Raw genomic sequence first — 24937 nt, 5'->3', positions numbered from 1 at the left:
CCGGATGTCACTAGGTGGTGGTTCTGTTCCAGGGGTTGGTGGTGTTTTGGTTCCAGGTGTCGTTGATATGATGATCACACTAGGTGCTGGTCAGTCGGTGTGATGGTGACCCTGTGATCTATATGGGGAGCCCTTATCCCCGCCCCCAGCACTCCCTCCCCTAGTCCACGCTCTGCAGGGAGACCAGAGTGACATCACCAGAAACGTGGACACTTGGAAGGACACCAGAGACACAGAGAAGAGGAGGCTGGAGGTCCTCAAGGCGCCCAGCTCCTGGGCCCGGACGCGCAGGACTCTGTCCAGGAAGGCTCCCTCCCAGCCGTGGTACTTGACCGTCCTCACGTTCCTGAGGACGCAGCTGGTGAGCCGCGCCCGAGAGTCCTTCTGCCTCATTTGCTTTTCCTGGGACCAGAGGGAAGAAGAGAGCAGGGGACAGGGACAAGTCCGGGATTTTCCTTCTCTGCAACCGCCGCAAGCCGCCACCACGCCCACCCCACACCTGTCTCCTCCCCACTGCCCTGCACCAGTGCAGGACCCAGGACCTGCAGGCTTCCCGCCCCCGTCCTGCCTGGAGTGTCCCTTCTTCCAATGCCAAACCTGATGGTGGTTCCTCTTCTTGGTGATGAAGAAATTCAGAGGGAGAAGGCTCAGGAAGACAGCGATGGCGGTGAGGGCAGAGGGCCCTAGAAGCTGGAGACGAAGGGCAGGATGTCACGAGACAATTCCAGAAGCCCAGCTGTCAGTACAGGGGTGGGGGGAGGCTCAGACTTGGGCCCTAAGGCAGGGAGGGGTCAGAGAGTCCAATGAGGGCAGCCACCAGGTCATAGAGACCAGGACTCATGGGCTCCTTAGAAGGAAATACCTGTGGAAGATGGAGGCCATCTTCGTTAGGGAGGGGAGACGGGGAAATGATGCACCTCACACAATGGAGTGGGGACAGGGTCATAGTCAAGACGGGTCATGCACCTAGATGGGCAGGGCAAGGGCGGCGCCTGGCTAGAACGGTGAAGACAGACTCTGGAATCGGGATCTGGGTTCAAATCCTGACTTTACACATACTGGTGTGGCCTTGGGCAAGTTACTGACCCTCCCTAAGCTGCAGTTTCTCACATTAAATGGAAATGGAGCTGTTCCCACTGCCTGTAGTGAGTGCTGGTGTCATACAATCAATGATTATCCCTTGACAAGGGTTGCCAGATTTAGCAACTAAATATATTTAACTGCCTGCCCAGTGAAATTTGAATTTCAGATAAACAGCAAATAAGTTTTTAGGATAAGTATATCCCATGTCATGTTTGGGATATACTTATAATAAGAAATTCTGTTGTTTATCTGAAATTCATCTTTAACTGGACGTCCTGTGTTTTGTCTGGCAGCCCTACCCCGCAGCTTTGTGACTTGGGACAGTTATCTTCCCTCCCTCCTTCGTTTCTCTATCTGGAAAATGTGGAGGTGGCGAGTAGGGTAAATGATTTTTAAGTGGCTGTGATGTGAGATTCCTCCTGAGGTCATTTGGGTCCATTCTCTAGACAAGCCCCACCCCCCCTCCTCAGGCTGTGGGCCTCATTTTCCCCTCTCAGCCCCTAAGAATGTTTACTTTCTAATCCTGACGCCCTAGCAAGCCAGTGTTTCATTTATGCGGCAATTTCGCCTCCCAATGGCCAAATGGAGAGATGCCCAGAAGGCAAACACCTGCCTACAGCCAGGGCGGGGAGAATATTCAAAGGAATGTGAACAGAAGGTTAAATAAACTCTCTCTGGCAAAAATGCTACAAATGCTAACTGTAGCAACCCCAATTCCTACCCCTCCCCCTTTACCAAGGTTTCATGGTTACTTTCTGATGTTAGGACCACCTGCCGAGAGTCAGGGAAAGTGATGGGTGTGTTTTTGCAGTTTCACTTGAGTCACGGGTAGGCCTGCTTAACTGCCCTGCATTTTCCCCAGTGTCCTTCCTCCCTTCCTCTCTAATAATAACAGCTAACATTTATGCACTTGCTGAGCACCCTCTGTATGCTAGGTCCTAGACTGCAAGGTAGCAAGTCAAAAAGTGTTCAGGCCCCAAGCCCTTATGGTGGGGGCACTGGAGCAGTAGCAGAGGTACAGTAATGATGATAACACACAGCTGATATTCTGGAGCATTCCACACTCACTCACAATCAATATGCCTTTGATACACCCACCCAGGGGCCTGTGAAACACAACACATGGGTCAGATCTCTCCTGTTTATATGCCGACCTCAAGCCGTACAAAGATTGTTAATCGTTTTTACATTTTAAAATGATTGAAGAAAATCAAATGAAGATGATTTCATGATATGTGTAAATTACATGAAATTCAAACTTCAGTGTCCATAAGTAATTTTATTGGAACACCACCAGGCCTGTTTGATTAGTATTGTCTGTGGCTGCTTGCGCACTAGAAGGGCAGAGTTAAATAGTTTTGAGAGAGACCCTATGGCCCCTAACGTCTAAAATATCTACAATCTGCTCCTTTACAGAAAAGCCTGTGAGCCTGGAGCCAGCCCACATGCAGCAGAGCTGAAGAAGATCTTCAAATGAACTGCCCCACCCCATGCATAACCAACAAGACAATTAAACACCTATAGGGTATAGCTGTGTCCCAGGTGCTTTCTAAGTGCTTCACAGGTATGAGCTCATTTAATTCCTCAGCAACTCAAGGGCTGGGGCACTTTGGTTAATTACTATCCTCACTTTGCCAATGAGGAAATGAGGCTCCGAGAGGCTAAGTTACTTACCGGGAGGTTTTACAACTAGCAAGTGGTGAAATCAGGATTCGAACCCAGGCAGTCCCACTACAAAGTCTGTGATTTTAATTAAAAAGAAAAAAGAAAATCCTGCACCACAAAACAGACGTAAGAAAGTTAGAAAAAGTTCTGATTTTTTTTTTTTTTTTTTTGCCTGGTTGGCTACTTTATGCTTTTTGAAAACCAAGTAGTAAATTCTTTCCCCTAAATTTTCTTTCCATTTTTTTTGTTGTTGGTAGTGGTGGTGGTGATGGTGCCCTACCATTACTGGTAACTTCAAAACATGCCTAATCTGCCCACTTGGTACCCCGATATCACACCCAAAAAGTGCCAATGTCATCACCATCATCATCATACAGACGAGGAAACTGAGGCCCCCAGAGGTGAGCATCCTGCCCAAGGTGAAGTGAAGGTCATCCTCGTCTAAGACTTTGCCCATTACGTCAGCCCGCAGTGTGCAGATGGAGCTAGGATTAAGAAGGTGGGGGGAGGAGGATTCAACTCAAATCCCAGCTCCCTCTGCCCCAGCACACCTGCCAGAGGTAGAGAAAGCAGACGATGATCCAGATGAGCGGCAGCCACAGCCCGTTGAGGTAGGTGATGCTCTCGGTCAGCCGCTGCACGTCCACAGACACCAGGTTGACCACGTCCCCCACTGCGCTGGCCTTTCTGGAGCTGCTGGACAGAGCCAGGACCTGGGAGGGGCAGAAGACGGAGACCTGAGTCGGGAAGGAGGGAAGGAGGGGGTGAGGGGCAGTTAGGGAGGCCCATGGAGGCAGGGAGGCCCACGGAGGGAGGAAGGGCCCAGGAGGGAGGGAGGCCCACGGCTTGGACTGAGCAAGACAACAGCCACCCAGCAGGCCGGGGTCTAAGCTGTGCTGCCCCTGCTGGCTGAGGCAGATTTCTTTACCATCTGAGCCTCAGTTCACTCATCTGTAAAGTGGGCTAATAAAATCTCCTCAGCTAACCTCCCATTGTGAGACTCCAGGGAGAAGACAAAAATGAAAATACTCTGAAACCCCTAAAGCACTGGACTAATAACAATTAATAACACTACATAAAAACCTTGGATTCATGCTGATAATGGTGGTCATCTGCTGAGTGCTATATCCTAGGCACTGTGCTAAATAAACTAACAGTTTCACCATTTTCTGTGATGGGGCACATTGGACAACTGTATGGAAGAGGTACTGCCATATTTCATTCAATCTAAAACACTGTGGATAAAGTACTGTCTATTTTTGTATCACTATGGGAAAAAAATCAATGCCAACTAAATTAAAACATCTTGATTTCAGAAGTTAAAAAGAGAAAAAAAAGTGAGACTAGAAGCAGTGAGATGCAGAATTATTAACCCCATTTCACAGCTAAGGAAACTGAGGCACAGAGAAATTGACCAATTTGCCCAAAGCCAGAGGGCTCCTAAGTGGCTGGGCCAGGGTTGGAATCCAGGATGACAGAGGCAAGACATGGGCTAGACAGGGTGTTAGACTGACCCCTGCAGGCATTCAGTGTGCCTCTCAGACACCAAGCTGGTTTTCTGGCAGCCCCAAATTTGCCCTAACTCTGGGGTCACAGTGGACCCCTTCCAGCCTGTTGAATGCTACGTTCTACTGGCAGTCCTCTCTCTGCTGAGTGTGTCAGGGAAGAAGTGAGGGGGTGAAGTGGTGAGCTGGAAATGATTGAGTGTAGAAATTCTGAAAAAAAAATCTTCAAATCTTTACTGAGCACCTGCTCTGTAGGGCCTCACTCTGAGGTGAGTACTGTGATCAACAGAGGCAGGTCACTTGCTCTCTTCAGAGTGGAGTTTGAGCTGGGGAACAAAATTAAATAAAGATTTACATAGTTCATCCTTTAGTAGTAATTATGATGAGTGCCATGAAGAAATGTTTTAAAATATAGGTTTTGTCATTATTCAGGCATGGCAAGCCCACAGATCAGGGAAGACTGCCCTGAAAAGAGGGTTTATTATACTCACAGATCTCAAGAGGAGGGGGCACCCCACACTATGAGGGGACCACTTGGGGAAGCAGCAGGATACTGCAGGGTTGGGGGGGCCACAGGCAAGAGCTTGTTGTGGTTTTCATGGGAAGGTCAGGCAGGGTAAGCAGGCTTAGGATTGGCTAGTTTGAATAATTCCACCAGGCTCTGGGCATAGGAGCTGGGCCTCATTGTCTGGTACCCAGCCCTGGGGCGATTAGGGCAGGGGATAGTGGCCTAGAGTGTTAGGGCCCAAAAAGAAGGCAGTTGGGGTGTGAGCTCTGGATTGGTCGGCTTGCATGTGAAAGAGATGCTTTCAGATGAGTCACTTAGCATCTCTGGGAACTGGCTGACCCTGGGAGGGACAGAGGGGCAGTCCTTCCAGGGTCAGCAAGACCCCAGATGTCAAAGCACCAGATACAGAAAATAAGACCCAGTTAAAACTGAAGCAGCCCAGAGGGCAGAGTGGAGAGGTATGGCCTCATCAGGTGATGAAGGAGGCTGCCCCGAGGGTGGGGACGGGAAGAGCAAAGCCTTCGGGTCATCTTCCTGCAGCCTCAGCTCCATGTGTGGACTCCCAAGACTGGACAGGCCACACCAGCTCCAGTGTGCTCAGGGGGATGTGGCCTGAAACTCAGGAGCCACTCACACGGCCATCCAGGAGCTGATCCCTTTGCCCCCTTCTTTCCCAAGTGACAGCTCAGGTGTGAGAGAAAGGGGCTTACACAGGACTGCCTTGCTCAGATGCTCCAGACCCCAGAGGGGCCAACATCTCTTAGAGCAGCAGCCTCATGGGTTTCGGTTCCAAGGTCCCCCAAGGGGACAAGAATCACTGCACAGAGAGAAGCCCAATGCTATTGCTTACCTCCAGGTATCATAGTTCATTGGCAGAACTTCAAGCCCAGATGCAATTTACCAGTGGGTCAGGGGTCATTTTAATTGTAAGCAGTGTTACCTGGTAAAATAGCTGACAGTCCACCTTTATCCAGTTTCCACACAGCCCGTAGGTTAGCCCTTTATCCTCAGCGGGGTGAGTGTTCACTACATGAAGAGTTGTGGAAAGGGTGCCCAGGCGGTGGGAACAGCAAGTGCAAAGGCCCTGAGGTGGGAGATTGTTTGGCGTGCTTGAGGAACTGAAAGAAGACCTGTGGGGCTGGAGGAAAGCGAAAGAAGTGTGAAGGAAGTGTGTGATGTAATCAGATAGAAGAGGTGCCAGGGTCAGATCACGCAAGGCCTTATAGAAATCGCCAAGAAGGTGAGGGTGTAGTGTGAGCAACTATGAGTAAAGTGATGAATGAGTCTGGTTTTAGGCACTGATGACAGTAACGGTTCAGGAACATTCCTCTTCTTGGCTGGAACATTTGTCTGTAAAGTGGGACAGGATGGAGAGAGAGAAAAGGCCACGCCTCTCCCCTGGGGCTCACCTTTCTGTACACCAGGCCCGTGATGGCCATTCGCAGCCTCATCTGTAGCACCTTGAGTCTGTACATGTGCTGCTGCTCGAACAGTGTTTGCAGGCAGGCAGAGAGGAACATCAGCATGGCGAGAAGATAGCCCTTCCAGGCCGGGGTCTTGGGGTCACCAATAAACTCCAGGAAGAGGCTGGTGAGAAAGGGCACCCATGGCTATTGCCTCTGCCTAAGCCTGGCCAGGTCTGGAGGACCAGACAGTATGGGGTTCTTTTTCGTTTTCTACAAAAATGGTTGCAATCATTTCCCCCACTGTCCACGCTCATTTTCAGCGTGACTTGCGTCTCCTCCAATCAACAGGTGAAGTTTTTACCCCCACCTGTTATGGGCTGAACTGTGTCCTCACAAAATTTATATGTTAAAGTCCTAACCCCCAGTACCTCAGAATATGACTGTGTATTTGAAAATAGGACCTTTAAAGAGGTGATTTAGTTAAAATGAGGCTGTTAGGATGGGCCTTAATCCAATACAACTGGTGTCCCTGTAAGAAGAGGAAATTTGGACACATAAGGAGACACCAGGGGTGCATGTGCTCAGAGGAAAGACCACGTGAGGACACAGCAAGAAGGCAGCTGTCTGCAGGGCAAGGAGAGAAGCCTCAGAAGAAACAACATTGATCTTGGACATCTAGCCTCCAGTAATAGGAGGACAAACACTTCTGTTGTTTAAATGGGACCTAATTAAACTTAAAAGCTTTTGCACAGCAAATTATGTGACCGAGAAGGGATTAATCTCCAAAACATACAGACAGCTCATACAGCTCAATATCAAAAAAAAAAAAACAACCCAATCGAAAAATGGGCAGAAGATCTAAATAGACATTTCTTCAGAGAAGACATACAGATGGCCAAAACGCACATGAAAAGATGCTCAATACCGCTAATTATTAGAGAAATGCAAATCAAAACTATAATGAGGTATCACCTCACACCGGTCAGAATAGCCATCATCAGAAAGTCTACAAATAATAAATGCTGGAGAGGGTGTGGAGAAAAGGGAACCCTCCTACACTGTTGGTGGGAATGTAAATTGGTGCAGCCACTATGGCAAACAGTATACAGAGATTCCTTAAACAACTAAAAATAGAGTTGACCTATGATCCAGCAATCCCACTCCTGGGCATATATCTGGAGAAAACTCTAATTTGAATGGAAACGTGCATCCCAGTGTTTACTGCAGCTCTATTTACAATAATAGCCAAGACATGGAAGCAACCTAAATGTCCACTGAATGGATAAAGATGTCGTATAGATATACAATGGAATATTACTCAGCCATAAAAAAGAATGAAATAGTGCCATTTGCAGCAACATGGATGGACCTAGAGATTATCATACTAAGTGAAGTAAGTCAGAGAAAGACATCAATATGATGTCACTTATACGTGGAATCTAAAAAAAATGATACAAATGAACTTATATACAAAACAGAAATAGACCCATAGACATAGAAGAGAAACTCATGGTTACCAAAGGGAAAAGGGGTGGGGATAAATTAGGAGTTTGGGATTAACATACATACACTACTATTACAAAATAGATAACCAACAAGGACCTACTGTATAGCACAGGGAACTATACTCAATATTTTGTAATAAGCTGTAAGGGAAAAGAACCTGAAAAAGAATATATTTACATATGTATGTACAATATAACTGAATCGCTTTGCTGTACGCCTGAAACTAACACAACATTGTAAATCAACTGTACTTCAATAAAAAAAGAAAAGAAAGAAATAACAGTAGAAAAGATAAGCACCAGAAAAAAATTTCTGTTGTTTAAGTCACCCAGTTTGTAGTACTTTGTTATGGCAGCCCTAACAAACTAATATGCCACCTCTTGAATCTGGGCTGGCTGTGCAACCAGCTTTGGCCTCACGAGAAAATGCAACTTTTGCTTTGTCTTGGAACCCTGCCAAATGGCCCTGTGAACAAGCTGGAATCAGCCTTTTGAGGATGAGAGACCACCGGAGCAGAGAGAAGATGTCCCAGCTGGGACTGTCTTGGACCAGCCAGTCCCCAGCCAGCCCCACAGGTGACTGCAGACAGATGAGTGAACCCAGCCAAGAAAAGAAGAATTGCCCAGCTGAACCCAGCTTGAATTGCTGACCCACAGGATCATGAGCTAAAGAAGTGGCTTTAAGCCCCTCACTTTTGAGAGGCTTTGTTGTATAGCAAAAGCAAACTGATACAGTCAGGCTAGAATTCACTCGTTTTCCCTCCCCAAGGTCACTCACTTTCTCGTTTAATTGGTCCTTCCTGAGTATCCTTTTCACCCACCCTCAGTGCCCTGAGCACCAGAGGTCTAGGCAGAGGCAGAAGGAGGGCTGAAGGTCCCCTGGCCCTGGAAGGACGCTGTTAAAGGGACCACCAGCCTCAGCGAGGCACCCAAGGCCTGGACCCACCTGAGGAGCTTGGGCACCGTGAACCTGAAGACATCACTGATGATGAGGCTGAGGGTCCCCAGGAGGAAGGTGGAGCGGCCCACCTGCCAGATGGCCCTCAGCAGTGGGCCCCTCTTGCCCCCTTGTTGCTGTAGGAGGGTCTCCGTCTCTGGGGCCTCCACACCACAGTTTCCTTTCCTTTTAAATGCTGTCGCCTTGGTGTGCCTTAGGGGAGAGGAGAAATCAGCTCTGGGTCCTTGTAATAGACTGAATGTTTGGGTCTCCCCCACCCCCCCCCACCATCACCCAAATTCATGTTGAAACTAATCCCCAGTGTGATGGTATTAGGAGGTGAGACCTTTGGGAGGTGATTAGGTCATGCAGGTGCAGCCCTCAGGAATGGGATTAGTGCCCTTATAAGAAAAACCCTAGAGAGTGCCCTCAGGTGTAACCCCATTTCATACATGAGGAAACTGAGGTTCAGAAGGTAAACTCGTCCAAGGGCACACAGCTGAGAAGTGTAAGAACTGGGATTCGATCCCAGCCTTCAGAGCCCAGCACTTTTTGATCCCTTATGCAGCCCTCCCCTTCTTCCACAACCAGCCAGCCCTGAGGTAGTTTAGAACTGGTTCAGAATGGGTTTAGAATCACAGATGAAGGCTGTGGGCCTGGCACACCTGGTCTGAATGAAACCACAGATGGAAGCTCAGGCAGCCATGATGCCTAAGATCCCTGGCCCGTGATCATCATCAGAGGCCACAGGGAGAGGAAGGGGGAAGGAGGGAGGAGGGAGAAGAGGAGGGGAGGAAGCCAGAGGGCCTTTCTGGAAGCAGGCTGGTCCTAGGCCACAGGGAGAGGCTGGCAGTGATGCAGCTACTGACAGTGCAGTTGCCGTGTGGCCTTGGGCAGGCTGCTCCCCTCTCAGTCTTCATATGCAAAAGGATGGGGCTGGCCCCAATCTCTGAGTCCCTTCCAGCTCTGACAACCTACAGGGTTATCAGAATTTCAGTGCTGTTTTCAGAGCTGGGACCCAGGGCCAGGCACTGGGATCAGCCCTTTACACACACAAGCTCATCAACTCCTCTCGACCTCCCTGCCCCATGGGTGTCATGGGGTCCCCATTTTACCTCGGAGGAGACTGAGGCTCTGAGAGGTGTGACAGGTGCCCGAGGTCACACATCGAGGACGCAGCAGGGATTTGAGCCCAGATCTTGACTCACGATTCACATAGAGCCTCTTTGTGAGCCCCACGCCCCCCACCCAAAAATTAAAAAGAAAAGAAAAAGAAAAAGAAAAAAAAACCCCTTGATGAGTGCAGGTACCCAGGCCCTCATTAACAGGTCAAGGTCTTGCCCCTCACCCCTTGACATGGCTTGTTGTTTAGTTTGGCATCTCTGGAGAGTTGTGGCTTGGCCTCCATCATGAGCTGGGCATGCCTGCCGCTCACATCTTGGTATTTGGGTCTTGAATGCCAAAAGGATGTTACCTTCTTATAAAGGCCATCCCTGACCACCCCTCCCCATCGGATCACATCATTTAATTCATTGCCTTCATAGCCATGTTCACTGTCTCCAACTCTCTTCTTTTCTTATCTGTTCTGTTAGAACTCCAGGTGGGTGTACTTTTTTTTTTCTTTCATAAAACCCTTCAATGGTTTAATAAAAACTCTCCATTCCTAGACACAGTCTTGCATGGCCTGGCCCCTGCCCACCTCCCCACTTCATCCTGGTCCTCTCTGGTTTTCTTTTTTCTTTCTTTGTTTTTGAATTTATTTATTTATTTATTTATTTTTGGCTGTGTTGGGTCTTCGTTGCGGTGCACGGGCTTCTCACTGCGGTGGCTTCTCTTGTTGCGGAGCACGGGCTCTAGGAGCACGGGCTTCAGAATTTGTGGCACTCAGACTCAGTAGTTGTGGCACACGGGCTTAGTTGCTCTGTGGCATGTGGGATCTTCCCGGACCAGGGCTCGAAACTGTGTCCCCTGCATTGGCAGGCAGATTCTTAACCACTGCACCACCAGGGAGGTCCCTCTCTGGTTTTCTTTCAGCTCCTTGACACATCCACAACTGACCTTTCTCAGGACTTCAGCACAGACTGTCCATGGTCTGGAATGTCTCTGCCCTGCTCTTCCCAAGGCTTGACTTCAATTTCAACATCACCTCCTCAAAGACACTTTCCCTGCTGGCTCCAACTAAAGTAGCTCTGGTCCTCTATCCCAGTCCCATGTTTTTTGTCCCAGCATTTACTTCAACTTGCAATTATCTGTCTTCTCCACCAAAAATCAGCTTTCTGGAACAAGAGGCCACAGCTGTCTTGTTTACTGCCGTATCCCCAGCATCAAAACAGGGCCTGGCACAGATCAGACACTGAATCAAGCACTCACTACCTGGGAATAGACTGAACTTTTCAAGATCTCCTCGTGACACTGGACTTAACCTGTTGGTTGCTTTTACTAGAACCGGGTGCAACTAGTCTCTTGGCCCAGTTTTAACAGATACGAGTTTCCTGTTGTCCAGCAAAGCAAACCGCCTAGCCCCACTCCACCTGAATGAGTTGAAGGATCAGTGGTGTGCCTGGGCCTCATTTTTCAGAGAGGTGGGTTGAGACCCCGGAAGTCAGCCTTTTTACCCCCAAGTCCCAGCCAGCAGTGTGAATACCCCTCCACCACAAGCCAGATGTCCAGTCCCTTCCTCCCTCCCCCTCAAGAATCCTCTCAGCATCTCCTCAGGATGGAGAGGAGGGACAAATCTCAGCAGGCAGTCCAAAGGAAAAGTGGTATTTTTAGCACAAGAGGCTATAAGGAACCAGTGTTTACCACCCGGTTTGCTAAGAAATAAGCAAATGTTAATTTTCTACCCCTGTCTTGAAGCCTACCCCCGCCCCCCAGCCTCCCCTTCCGGTATTTGCAATTCAGCCATTCTTCTAACCCTGCGCTCACCTCTCTCCCTTGTCACCTCTGTAGCCCTGAGATGTGGCCTCTCCTTGGCGCCCACAATTTGCCTGGGGTTGGGCCGGTTCGGAGGCAAGGCCAGCGTGGTGTCCGGGCCGCGCGTCTCGATGCCAAATGTTGGGTGCTGGTCCTGACTCGGCTGGTGCTGCACACCCACTGGGCTGGGCGACCACTGGGCAAGTGCCAACCAGGGCCACCCCCGCCTCCGGCCCCGCCCAAAGTGGGACCCAGGTGGGTAGACTTTTTGCTTGTATTTTCTTTTTACTTGTATTTCCCCCAGCACCTAGTTCAGCACCTGAATGCATGGGTGCTCAATAAATACTTGTCCAGTGAATGGGAAAAAACAGATGGAGTGATGTGTGCAAAGGGCCTACTGCTTGATATTAATAAAGATTTGTGGAAGGAAGGAAGGAAGGAAGGGAAGGAGGGAGGGAGGGAGGAAGGAAATGATTTGGTTTGGTTGATAGAACCTGGCCTTTGAGCAGGAACACCGAGGTCCAAATGCCCTTCCCTCTGAGCCTCAGGGTTCCCATCCATAAAATGGGGTGGGTGAAGAGACCACTGTGAAAGCCTCTTTCCAGCTGGATGTTTTGCTCTGTTCTGTTCTAGCTGCTCACCCCAAAATTCTGAGTCACTGTGTTCAGCCTGCAGGCTTGGGAACAAACTTCTTCCTTTCTAGCTGGTCTCACTTTCCATCAGGGAAGGTCTCTAGACTGGTGGCTGATCTTTGGTCTGTGGCCCCAAAGCCATTTAGTGCAGGACCCAAAAATGACCACGGGCCAAGGCAGGAGGTGTGAGTGAGTGGCCAGGTGTAAGCTGGGGGACATAAAAGGGAGTGGTGGTGACTGCAGCTCACATGCCCTGTTCAATGGGGAAGCTGCTACCCAGATCCACCCTCCTGTTGCCATGCAGGGATGTGGCCCAGTACTGCCATTCTACTTTAAGAGAGGCCAAAATTCCAGATTTTCATGTGACATCTCCAACGTTTTAAATGTTGGTGACTTATTAAAAAACAAAACAAAGAAAAAACCTTAAACAACAAGACACCATGCTGGCCAAACACACCTGTGACCCTGACTTGGCCAGCAGACAGATTGGTCTGTGACCTCTTAAGATGACGTCCTCTCCCTTCCCCCGAAGGTTGCAAAATATTTTAGAAATAAAACCAAAGTTCTCTTGGTGTGTAATCAGTCAGCTTAGAAAATGCCTGAACCAGATCTCTGTATAACCCTGCCATCCTCCTCTCTTTCTGTCAGTTGTTCACGGATTCTCAAACTGTTCTGGAGAATGTTTCTATGTGCTAGCTCTAACACTGGGTGACTATCATTCCCAGGCTGGCAGGGGAGGGGCCAGAGCTGGGAGAGGGTGGACAAGACCTCCAGGGTCCTTTTGAATTAATTCTGCCACTCAAAACTCACATAAGCTGTACTTAAACTCATAGTACAGCAAGATATGCCTGGGGTGAGAGTGAGAGCTGCTGTTTTGATTTGCTCATATTACTTACGCCTTTTGGAAAACATACTCCCTTCCTTTGGGGAGCAGCTCCTCCCCTCCCTGTATGGCTCCGAAGGGACCGCCAATTATGGGGCCTGCTCTCCAGCCATGGGATTGGCCCCTGAGAGGCACAGGATTCAAGCCAGCCAATAAAAGGCCTTCCTTGGGATTTTCTATGTGGATGGTAGTAGGGGTTGCTGAGTTGGCATGATACAGGACAGGCATTATGGAGAGACCAGTGCCCAGACAACAGCTGAGCTGAGAGATGGAGGGAAAGAATTTGGACATCATTCAAGTCCTGCATCCAGCCACACCTGAGGCCAGACCTACCTTCTCAACTATGTGAGCCAGCAGACTCTGTCTCTCTCTGGCTCCTTCTAATTTGTGGGATTTAGCAACCTATAACCACCACCACAAAACCATAGAGTATGCAGGGGAACCCTGTAACTCCTCCCACAGAGCTACTTTTGTCTGTGCCCTGAAATACCTGGCTCCAGGGAGGTCAAGCGACTTGTCCAAGGTCATCAACCACTCGATGGCAGGGCTACATTTAACCCGGGTTTAATTAATACTATTTGAGAGCTTATTTCTCTAGACCAAAGTTTCACAAACCAGGTTCCTCAGGCTCTGAGCACTTCTCAGAAGTTTCCAGAGATGCCAGAGAGGGCAGGAGTGAGGCAGAGTGGGCAGGACTAGAAAGAGATTGAAATCCTCTGGATAACTGATATTGCTGGAACTTTTACCATTTTTAAGAAATTTGCTAAGTTCTTTTCTATAAATCTTTTTTTTTTTTCATCTCCCACAAGCTATGAGCTAGGGCTAATGGCATCCCCCTTGAACAGATAAGAAAACTAAAGGCCAGGAAACTAATCACTCAGGTTAAGTAATAAGTGAGTAGTTGCCTGCATGTTATGCACCATACCTACCTCTCCACCCCCAGTCTTAAAATAGTCCTTCTGTTCCCTGCCTCCATCCCACCATCCAAGCTTCCTTCTGGGAGCCTGGAGAGGTTCCCCCTCTGTCAATATCCTTTTGGAACCTGCAAAGCACTCTGGGAGGAAAAGCGTCTTGAGCCCGTCCTGCTAATGCTTAGTGAGGTCAGCTGACAGGGAGGGGACCGTGGCGGTGGAGCCTGGAGTAGGGGCGTGGTTGTATTTGGGGTCGAGTGATTTGCTGACTGAGCTTTGGGCTGAGCTCCCATCTTCCACACACTCACCACTGGGCTGCACTGCGGTTCCTTGTCCATTCCTTTTCAAGCTGGGAAACAAGTTCTTCTGAGGAGTTTTCTCTCCCAAGCGACCAGAGGTCTTTTGGTCCCAGCGGCCTCCAGTAGCCCCTCCAAACTAACCTGTAAAAGAGGATCATCAGAGCAAGCTCCTCCTGTGTCCACCCCTGAAGGGTCCTGGCTTGGTAGCTGTGTGACCCTAGGTAGGTCACTTCACCTCTCTGCACCTCTGCTGGTACAAGGAAAGCAATTTACCTAACTGCACTAACACTGGAGGGCACTTCTCGGTCTACAAAGAACATCTCATTTAATTCTCACGTGAGCCTATACAGTAGATTACTATTGATCCATTTTACAGAAAAGAAAGAAAACAGAGGCTCAGGGAGATTAAGTGACTTAACCAAAGGGTGACATGTGACAGGGGAAATAAACCTCCCTAGGAGTCAGAAGTCCAGAGTTGAAAACTATTACTGTGGAGGAAACCTGAACTCCTCTCTCAGCTTTAAATGTACCCATCCTCCTCCTCAGTCACTACTCCAGCCACCTAGCCTCAGGACCTTTGCACATGCACGTCACTGCTTAAAACTTTTTCCCTGCCACTTATTACTTGTCCTTCACCTTTGGCCTAGACGTTATTTCCTTAAAAGCCCACTTGATGACCCCCCCACACCCAAGTCCAGGTAGATTCTCCCATTGCAAAATCCTCTAGTTTCCTGAGCTTTTTCTTTATAATGCTTGCTGCAATTATCATTATTTAATTTTTCAGTCTGATTATTTATTTAGTCTTTCTCCTCCACTGGACAGTAAGCTCCATAGGGGCAAAGACAGTACTTGCCTTGATTCTCCCTCTTCTGTATCCTCACATCCTGGCTCAGGGCACAGGATTTGTCAAATAAAAATCACTATTTTTCAGCCCTGTGACCTTGGGGCAAGTCACTGCCCAGCAATGAACCTCAATTTTCTCACCTTAAAATAAGAGTGTTTCCCAGCGCTTGGGACTGGTATATGAGATGACTGTAGTTGGTGCATTGTTGGAGGAGGTCATCGAGAGGATGTGACCACTTGTGGACCTGTGACCTGGACCCAGGCAATCTGAGGCTCCTCCCTCCCCTGTCCTTGGAATGTACATTCTGCCCACTGTTCTCACACTAGGAGCTACTTCAAGGATGCAGTAGTCAAGTGTTATACCATCTGGACGGTGTATGTGTCTGAACCCTGTTAAGGCCTCTCTGTAAACTGTTGAGACTCTGGTGGGCAGGTGCGGAGATCTACTCGTATTGCAGCACTCAAGGCAAGCCTCATATGTAAGTTCTCTTGCTGGTTAACCCTGCCTCCTACCAGTCTGGAGTGGCTGCCTCTTTCTTCCGTCTCTCCAAGCCTACCGTCTATTGGGGCCAGTTTTCAAACCAACACGCACACACAAGAAATTAACGACTGCAGACTTCCACAGCAGGAGTGTTCTTATCTTTTTAGGTCTCTTTCATCTTTCTCGTGACACCAAGGAGAAGGTCTTGTTTGGAGCTGGTCTTGAGCTCCTCTTTGAGACTTTCCAGTTCCCTTTTCGAATGCAGAGCAAACTCAGGCAAGCAACGGTTTGGATCCAGAAATCATTCACAATACTTGGTTTTCACTAAAATTATTTTTGGTGTTCTACATGGCAAGGGATTCTAGATTTTTCTGATTTTGGTAGTGATAGAAAGTTTCCTTTTTAAAAGGTTATTAAAGTAGAAAAAGTGAGTTGATTTAAAGAAAATTCATTAAGTAAATAGAGTATGAGTGATACTCCAATAAGGCAAAAAGCTTGAAGAATGGTCCATAAGTGCCTACATTTGGGAAACAGAGATGTTTAGCAGATTTCTATGCTCTTTTCACCAATTCCACACCCTCAAAGTATCCTATTCTTCATTTATTTAACAACCACTTTATATAATACTCATTATGGGCCAGATCCTGTTCTAAGTGTTTCACAAACCTTATCTCATTTAATCCTCAAAACCCTATGAGGTAGATGCTATTACGATCCTCATTCTACAAGTGCAGAGACTGAGGCACAGAGAGGTTAAGTAGCTTGCCCAAGGTCACACAGCCAGGAAGTGGTGGGGCTAGGATTCAAATCTGGGTGCGACTGTGATCTGACTGTGGTGTGGTCAGGAGAGGGCCCAGTAGGTGGGTGCATCCTCAGTACCTGGTGTGCTGACCCTGGGGAAACATCTGTCTTCTCCACCAGCCTGGGAGCCTCTAGTGAGTAAAGAATTGGTGTTTTACGTCCTCATCCTTGGTGCTTAGCACATAATAGGTGCTTATTAAATGTTGGTGGAATGACTAGATAGATAGAGATATGATTTTATTGAGTGCCTTCCATGTACAAGCACTAAGCACTTTACGTTTAATGAAGGTAGTGCTGTTCCCATTTTACAGAGGGGAAAACTGAGACTCAGAATGCTTGTGATATGGCCAGCTAAGGGACAGAGCCAGGATTCAAACTCAGATCTCACCCCAGTGACTGAGTGGGAATGGGATGTGGATGGTGGACACACTAAAATCTGAGAAGGAAGCATGGAGTCTGGGATGGAGAAAGCCTGGCTGACCTTGGTAGGCTTCGGAGGAAACCTTCTGGGGGAAAAGCTGTGATGACAAATAAGAGGAGCAAATGAAGGTGGGTGGGAGCACCACCCCAGCCCCTTCTCTGCTACTTTACTTACCCAGAAACCCACCAGAACATGGCCTTGGAGGGGAAGGAGGCCCCAGCCTTTGGACATGGATTCTGCAAAGACAAATAATTTAGAAGGGGGAGGACTTGGTCTCATAATCCATGGCCAGTATGTGGTAAGGAGAACCAAGGGCAGGAAGACAGGATGAACTGACCATGAGCTTAATACTGAAAGCACAGACTGAGATGTCCTGCCTACTTATCTACAATAGATACCAAAGGGCATGGTGCTTCCTAGCAGGCAAGGCAAAAAGGGATTCGGCCACAGAACTGAAAGTGCCTACAAGGTAAGAACGAACAGTTGCTCAGAACAACTTTAGTAATACTGAGACCAAGAAGTTCTCAAAGCAAGGACCATGCATGACACAGACAAGAATGTCCTCAACAATATCCTTCAGTGAATGTGGAAAGAAGGTGAAGAGGAAGTGAGATTTTACCAGCAGCTCCAGGAAGACTGCACAGATTATAGTCTTCACCAATAGGGCATGAGAGTGCCCATTTTGCCACATCTTTGCTATCGCAGCTTGTTATCAATTTTTAATTTTTTTTCTGCTACTCTCATTGGAAAAAGTCCTATTACAGTTTTAACTTAATTATTCAAATCGTTGAGCATCCTTTTAGATGATTTCTCAGCTCAGCTGTCTTTTTCTCAGAGAATTCTTTCCTGATTTCACAGACTTATTCAGTGTTACCTGTTGTAAACTCTCAAGGACCACGGACTTCTCCTGCAGAGCATTTCTATTGGGCAAGTCACTTTAATCTTGAATCTTTACAACCAGTCCCAGTTGCAATTTTCCACACGTTTGTGTAATTGTGTGATTAACGTCTAGTTCCCCTACTTGGGTGTTAGCTGCATGAGGACAGAGACATCGCTTGTTCACCACAGATCCTCAGTACTGAGCTGGGGCATAGAGCGTGTTGGCAAACTGCAGCACCCAGGCCAAATCCGGCCCACTGCCTGTCTCTTTATTGGAACACAGCCATGCTCCTTTGTTGACATAGTGTCTGTGTCTGCTTTTGTGCTATGAAAGCAGGCTTGAGTAGTTGTCATACAGACACTATATGGCCCACAAAGCCTAAGATATTTTCTATCTTGGACAGAAAGAGTTGGCCAGCCCATGGAATAGAGTAGACATGTAATATGCTTTTGGCTGAATGAATAAAAAAATTAAAGGCCTGTGCTCTAGTTTAACTTCCTTCCATCACTTGGGGGGGCTGAGATGGAACAGGGACAAGCAAGGCACTGGGTTGGAGATGTGGTGACTTACAGGCTGCGGGGGCCTTTTAGGGAAGAAGGGGGGTTGATCGGCGAAGCAAGACAGCACAAACTCTGCCACGACCAGAGACAAGTACAGGTAGGTTGACAGGTGGCGGAAGGGGTCACTCCGGAAATCCTGTGGGAGAGAAAGCAGAAGACCCACTGAGTCTGGGCTCTTGAGGAACAGAGATTGGGGAGGGTGTGGGGAAGGGAGGAAGGGGTGGAGGCTGAACAGGGTTTCTGATGCTGGGAGCAGTGCCCAGGCAGGGGGCCGGAGCGCCAGTTTTGAAAGTCAGAACCCCCAGCGTTCCTGGCCTTCTGAAAACACCTGGCTTATGCGTATTCTGTCCATACAAATGGCAGGTGGGGTGTTTGCCCTTAGCCAGGTGACAACTGGCTTTAGGCACCGCGCTATGAGTTGAAGGGACACTTTGCCTTTCTCCTTGTGCAATAAAGGACCCCCTTCGCCTCCCCCCACAATCTCCAGTCCCACTCCCTTGTGGCTAGTGTTCTCTGGTTTAAGAAGGGAGCTGGTTTCATGGAGCATTTACTCTGCCTCGGGCACATGCTGGAGTCTTTACATGCACCGTTTCATCAAGTTCCTCCCGACCCTGACCCCAGCTGGGGTTTACCTGCTCTGTGTTACTCGTTGGGAAACCAAAGCTCAGGGGAGTGATAGCACCTTGATCAAGGCCACACAGATGATCTGATCCAGATCACGAGCTTTTGCTGCCGTGCCATGAATGCTTTTGCATCCCTTGCCCCTTCTGGCCAGAGGACCCTAATTTTTTCCCCTGTGCTCAGGTATGGGGTTTATGCAGAACTGGCTCCATCCCAGGGGGTGGGCAGGTGATGGAGGCCTGACTAATGAGTACCATCTAGTCCCCTGGCTACTGATGGAACGTAAGTCTGGAGCAATTGGGGCTCTTCTTGCCATCCCACTGGAAAATGAAGCAGAGCCAAGGGACAGAGAGAAATGGAGATCTGGTGGTGGTATCTAAATGTCTGGACCCTCTATGCCTGGAAGGTCCCACGTCTATGAGCTAATAGATTCCCTTGGACTTTTTTCCTTAAGCTAGTGTGAGTTGAGTTTTTGTGGCTTAAAACAAGAGCCCTAGCTTCAAATCACAATTTTTCTACTAAATTTTTATACTTCTTTGTTTTTATTTTTGTTTTTTGGGGGCAGATAGTAGACAGTTTGATATTCCAACTACATTATTCCCCATAGTGTCATTTTTACCATCGCTTCTACTGGAAAGTTTGTTCTGAATTTGGGTGAGATGGACTTGGCTCTGCAGACCTGAGCCGCATGACCTTGAGGAAGTCACTCACTTCTCTCAGCCTTAGTCTCCTCATCTTTAAAACAGGACGATTAGAATCTTCACTGGATTCCTGATGTCAAGTGCTTGCCACAGGGCCTGGCACATGGAGCTCCAGAGCATAGGTGGTCCCAATAGTATTATTTCTATGCTGTGTTCCAAACAGCTAACTGATAAGTCAACTGTGGGAACCCATCCTTTCATAAATCAGTGGCTGGCCTGTGGAATTTTCCAATTAGTTACAAAAATTGCTTTGTAAAGAAATCTGTCCTTAAGGACAGAAGGTGTTTCTCTGCCTTCTGCTTTTACGAGCAGGACAGAGTAACCATTTGGCTCTTGAAATGATGACCAGCAGCCTCTGATTGGTTTCCTTATCCGACGTCTTGGGTGAGTGTGCCAGCTATGCAAGGGGGTGTCAACTGGGGAGATTTTGCCCCCAGGGGACATTTGCCATTGTCTGTAGATACAGGTTACCATAATGAGATGGTACTACAGGCATCTAGTGGGTGGAGGCCAGGGATGCTGTGCAACATCCTACAGTGCCCAGGACACCTCCCCCCGCCGCCCCCACCCAGAACAGTAGTACGTAAAGGGTGCTAAGGTTGAGAAACCCTTGTTGAGGTTAGATATTTTTCTCTGTGCAGATCATGCCCCCTAACATGGAAACGCTGCCTCCCAGGTAGGGAAACAAATACAGGTGAGTGTGCAAAATGAGTGTGTAAATATGGATGCATGGGAGCACGGGTGAGGGTGAGAATAGGTGAGAATGAGGGGAAACGTGCAGGTACACGGAGTCAGAGTGAGTGCAGGTGTGTGCTGGAGGAGGCCATCCAGAGGACGTGACCGCTGGCTGACCTGTGAGCTGGACCCAGCAATTGGAGGCTCCTCACCCCTCCCCTGTCCTTGAAATGTGCATTGTGGCCACACTGTTCCTGCACTAGGAACTACTTCAAGGATGAAGCCTTCCTTGAAAGAGCAATGTGTTGATGAGACCCTCTGGACAGTACATGTGACTGAACCCTGTTAAATCTTCTATAGACTGTTAAGATTCTGGCAGGTGGGTGCAGAGATCAACTTCTCTTGCATCACCCAAGACAAGCCTCGTAGGTAAGTTCCCTTGCTCGTTAAAATCGTCACCTACTGATCTGCGGTGGCTGCCTCTTTCTTTGGTCTCTCCTGGCCCTCCGTGTATGGGGCCGGTTTCTAATTTCACCCGGGAACCCCTGAGGTTTCAAACCAATAGTGTTTCAGTGCCTACGCAGTGTGTGTGAGTGTGTGCACGTGGGACATTTGTGCCTGAGACCTGTAGGAGCTTGAAGGCATAGTCACACCTGGGTGGCAGTAAGTGTGAGTGGACGTATGCAGGCGAGTGTGTGTGTCTGTGCGTTTGTGTGTGATGTTTCGGAGTCTGTGGTTGTGTGATGCGTGAATGGGTTCATACAAGTGTGTGCAAGTGAAGTGTGTGACTTGAGTGTGTAAGACAATGGGAATTTGTGTTGCTAAATAGGTATGGGATGATGGGAACTTCGATGTGAAATGTCTTTGTGTGTCACTTGAGTTTAAGCACTTGTGGTGTGTGTGTCTCTGTGTAGAGAGTAAGCCATGGGTGGAAAGGCGAGGAGGAAGGATGGGACCCAAGGCCTGAAACTGCCCTACTGGTTCCCAGGTGGCCCAGGCCCCCACTTACCCCTTGCGAAGCCTGCTGGGCGGTGCTGGTGGCTGGGAAGAGAAAGCAGAGCAGCCAGTACCCAAAGAGCACCCCGGACGCCTGGACCCCCTTCTTCCTCTCAGCGTGGATCAGGAACACGGCGAAGCTCTGGACCAGAGAGTCAGGTGGGAGGTGGACAGAGGCAGGGAAGGGTGGGGGAAGAGAGGGTAGGGAAGGAGCCCCGCTCTGCCCCATGCCCTCCACCAGGGCAGGAAAAGCAGCACCTAGGGACAAGCCAGCAGGTCTGGGGATGTCATTTACCATTGTGGTGAGCCACACGGTGGGGTGTATGAGGAACTCTAGGGCCTGGGGTGTTCCCTGCTGGATTCTCCAAAGAGTCACAGACACGTTGGAGGTGCACAGGATTATGAGGGCGAAGCCAAGCACCTGGGGTAACAAATTTGGATAAGGTTGGTGTGGGGGGGGAGAAAGATGGCGGCCAACTGGACAGTGACCCCACGTCCAATTGGACAGTGGCTCTGGATGGGGCACTGTAACGTACCAGTGTGATCATTGAACAGTGCTGACATGAAAGAAAAAGTTGTGAGGGGTGATGCAGCTCAATCTTGACCTGTAACTGTCATATAAATAATGCACCACAAGAGCCCAAGCCAACTCGGTGGCTTCCAAAATGCCAGCGGTGCTCCCACAGTGCACGGGAGGATGCTTTAGGGATGAAGGAACAGCATGAAATGAAATTTACTCTCTAGGTGAAAAAGTTATACCCTCTTTAAGTCTCTTTCCCTCCCTACTATTAAATCAAGGAGGAACTCTCCGTTGGGACTGGTATGTCTCCAGGCCTGCTCTAAGACGCATTAGTCTCTCTTTTGAACAGGAGAAATCAAGAAAGTGGGCAGACCTGGGCACACTGGAGAAACTATTGAACATTTCAGTTAGTCTCAAGCAGGGGTCAAACTACCACCTGCAGGCTGAGTTTGGCCTCCTGCCTGTTTTTGTATCACCTCTGAGCTAAGAATGGATTTGACATTTTTCAATCATTGAACAAGACTTTAAAAAGTCTAATATGTCATGACATTTGAAAATTATATGAAATGCAAATTCTAGTAACTATAAATAAACTTTTATTGAAACACGGTCACATCTATTTGTTTACTGTTGTCTGTGGCTGCTTTCCTGCTGCAAGAGCAGAATTGAGTAGTGGGGACAGAGACCACATGATCCTCAAAGCCTCAGACATGTACCATCTGGCCCTTTAAGGAAGAGTGTGCCAACCCTGGATAGGTGGTCGGCAACAGGTCAAAAATTTACAAGATGGTATGGGAATAAATGAACCTTGGAGGGCATTCTTGTAGAAGTCTGGAGAACAGGAGGATGAGCAGAAAAGCTCACACTTGCAATGCCAGTGTTCTTCTGATACTGTCAAATAAATACATAACAATTTTACGAACTGTTCTTTAGTACTGCCAGTGGGGAAACACAAAAATCAATGCATAGCTGTTAAACATTTAAAAGGTTCATCCTAGCATGGCCCTAGAATCACCTTGTGTATCCCAGGAGTGTACACTGCACACTTTGGGGAATGCTGGGCTGTGATGGCCATAAACTGGATGTGTGGGTGTCCGGGGGTGTGTTTGTGGATATATGGTTTTTATTATTACCAGATCTGTTTGGGAGAATCTATTCCACTGAGTTTCCCTCTGTAGCCTCTGGGGTATTGCTCTGTTTGATTAACAGGGTCCTTTCTTGTCCCCATGCTGTGTGCTCCTTGATAAAAGAAGTGTCTACTTTGGGGTCTCTGCCAGGTTCCAGCCTGTTTCCCCCGACCCCCTACCATTGTCTGGTTACAGGCTCCCAGGGGCAGTGGCTACCATTTTGGCCTTGAAGAGGCGGGACATCTGGAGGTAGCCCTTGTCATGGTGGTGGATGTAGAGGAGGTGGATGGGGCCAAGGACCCAGAGGTACATGGGGGGTACCCAGACCCCTGCCGTTTTCAGGAAGCACAGGCTCAGCAGGCGGGCAGCAGCATGCTGGGGCTCCGTCTGGTTCCAGACCTGAGGGAACACCAGGGTGACTCTTATGATGGTACAACGCAGGGGTCCCAAACTCACCTGCTTAGGGGGCCAGGCAACTCTTTGGACCCCTAACATTTACATGAAAATGTGCTAAGCACTCTTTAGAGTACTTCATAATCAACTTCTTTAGCCCTAACCCCCATCTTATGAAGTAGATGCAGTCATACTGATTTTGCAGATGAGGCAGCTGAGGCCCAGAGAGGTTGAGTAAGTTGGCTGATGTCACCCAGTTGGACAGTGGTGGTGCTGGGATCTGAACCAAGGCAGTCTGGTCCTAGAATCTAGGAGACCTGGGCTCTGATGAGTGTTGGGCACAGACTTATAACCACTATAGGAGGTAGGTATTACTGTCCCCATTTCATAGACCAGAAACTGAGGCACGGGGTTGGGGGGTGGGGGAACAGACTCCTTCAGGCCCACACAAGTAGGAAGTGGCAGAGCTGAGTCCATGCTGGCCTGTCTGAGCCCGAGGCTTGTTCTACTGGAGATCGCCATCTGTAATTCTTACCTCAGACCTTCTGCTGGCCTTTCCTTATCTGAGAAGTGTGAATATGAGTTTAGAAGAAGCTGCTTTAATTCTCCCCCTACTGCATCACTGCCACCCTCCCACTAGAACCCTTTGATGAGACAGGAACCAGAGAGGGGTGGGGGTGGGGGTCTTGTAAGCCCCTTTAACAGGGCTGGGTTCTTCGGGGGACCAGCTTGGTTAAGGCGGTCGCCCCGTCCTGCGGTTAGACTGGCAAGTCTCTTCCCCTCCCGGCCGGGAGTTTGGAGGTCTCTTCCCTCCCCTGCCCAAGAGATCTCTCGAACCCGAAAAGGAGAGTGGGGCGGGATGGAGACACTCACCTCCGGGCCCGCGCAGGGCTCGCCAGGCGCGGCCATCGGGCGCCGTGCGTCCGTCACTCTGTCTGTCAGACTGTCGATGGGTCCCTGGACAGCTTCCTTGGCCGCGCTCCGCCGTGCAAGGGGCGGGGATTCGAGCGCCGGGATTGCGAGGCCCCGGGCAAGGTCCGGCCGCGCGGCGGGGGTGGGGCGCGAAGGGGTGAAGGGAGGCGAGGTGGAGGGGCGCTAAAGGAGGCCCCAGCAGGCAGCGGGGGAGGGCAACCCGGAGCCCCAGAAAGTGCTGCGGCATCCCCTTATGACCCCCCTTCCCCCTGGAACAAATGTCATCGCAAGCTTCCCGAATACTGTGGACCAAGAATTCCAGGAATTTATCCTGATAAGTGAACCCAACAGGTGTGCACATGTCCAACAACCGGCACGGGGGATGGGGGCACCGCCTGGTTAGTTAGAGCCGCAGTCTCCTCACCTGTGGGATGGACATTGTCTGCCTCTACGGTGGGGGGAAGATTTTAAGATGACTAACAAAGCGTCTAGCACAGTGCCAGGCACACAGTAAACGCGCAAGCAGAGTTAGCTCTTATTAGCATTAGTAGTATTATTTCATCCCTAGGTTACTAAGCTGTGGTTCAAAGCGCCATTCCAGAAATATATTTAATACGGAAATATGGTTGCTGAATGCTAAGTGAAAAAAAGAGATTATAATACAAAATAGCCTGTGATATGTTTTCAAAGGAAAAAAGTATATGCTTAAGTTGGGGAAAGTGGGGAAGGAAGTCAAGTCATTTACCTTCTTCTTCTGGG

General features: G+C 48.9%; 1 protein-coding gene across 1 annotated transcript in view; it reads right to left on the bottom strand.

Moving 5' to 3' along the window:
- Positions 1-24175, bottom strand: part of ABCC6 (ATP binding cassette subfamily C member 6) — a 62530-nt gene extending 38355 nt beyond the window's left edge. The window contains exons 1-12 of the mRNA XM_060078038.1: positions 24140-24175; positions 23090-23272; positions 21522-21647; positions 21240-21368; positions 18244-18369; positions 16968-17029; positions 14257-14388; positions 8619-8822; positions 6171-6348; positions 3300-3461; positions 598-690; positions 199-402 (exon numbers count right to left, since the gene is read on the bottom strand). Coding sequence (XP_059934021.1) covers positions 199-402; positions 598-690; positions 3300-3461; positions 6171-6348; positions 8619-8822; positions 14257-14388; positions 16968-17029; positions 18244-18369; positions 21240-21368; positions 21522-21647; positions 23090-23272; positions 24140-24175 — 1635 coding nt within the window. The remainder of the gene's footprint in view (positions 1-198; positions 403-597; positions 691-3299; positions 3462-6170; positions 6349-8618; positions 8823-14256; positions 14389-16967; positions 17030-18243; positions 18370-21239; positions 21369-21521; positions 21648-23089; positions 23273-24139) is intronic.
- Between the last annotated feature and the right edge of the window lie 762 nt (positions 24176-24937).

The sequence above is a fragment of the Mesoplodon densirostris genome, chromosome 16, assembly GCF_025265405.1.
Source record: "Mesoplodon densirostris isolate mMesDen1 chromosome 16, mMesDen1 primary haplotype, whole genome shotgun sequence".
NCBI classification, from domain to species: Eukaryota; Metazoa; Chordata; class Mammalia; order Artiodactyla; family Ziphiidae; genus Mesoplodon; species Mesoplodon densirostris.
The sequence above is the reverse complement of the archived record's forward strand: the minus strand, read 5'-3'. Positions and strand labels throughout refer to the sequence as shown.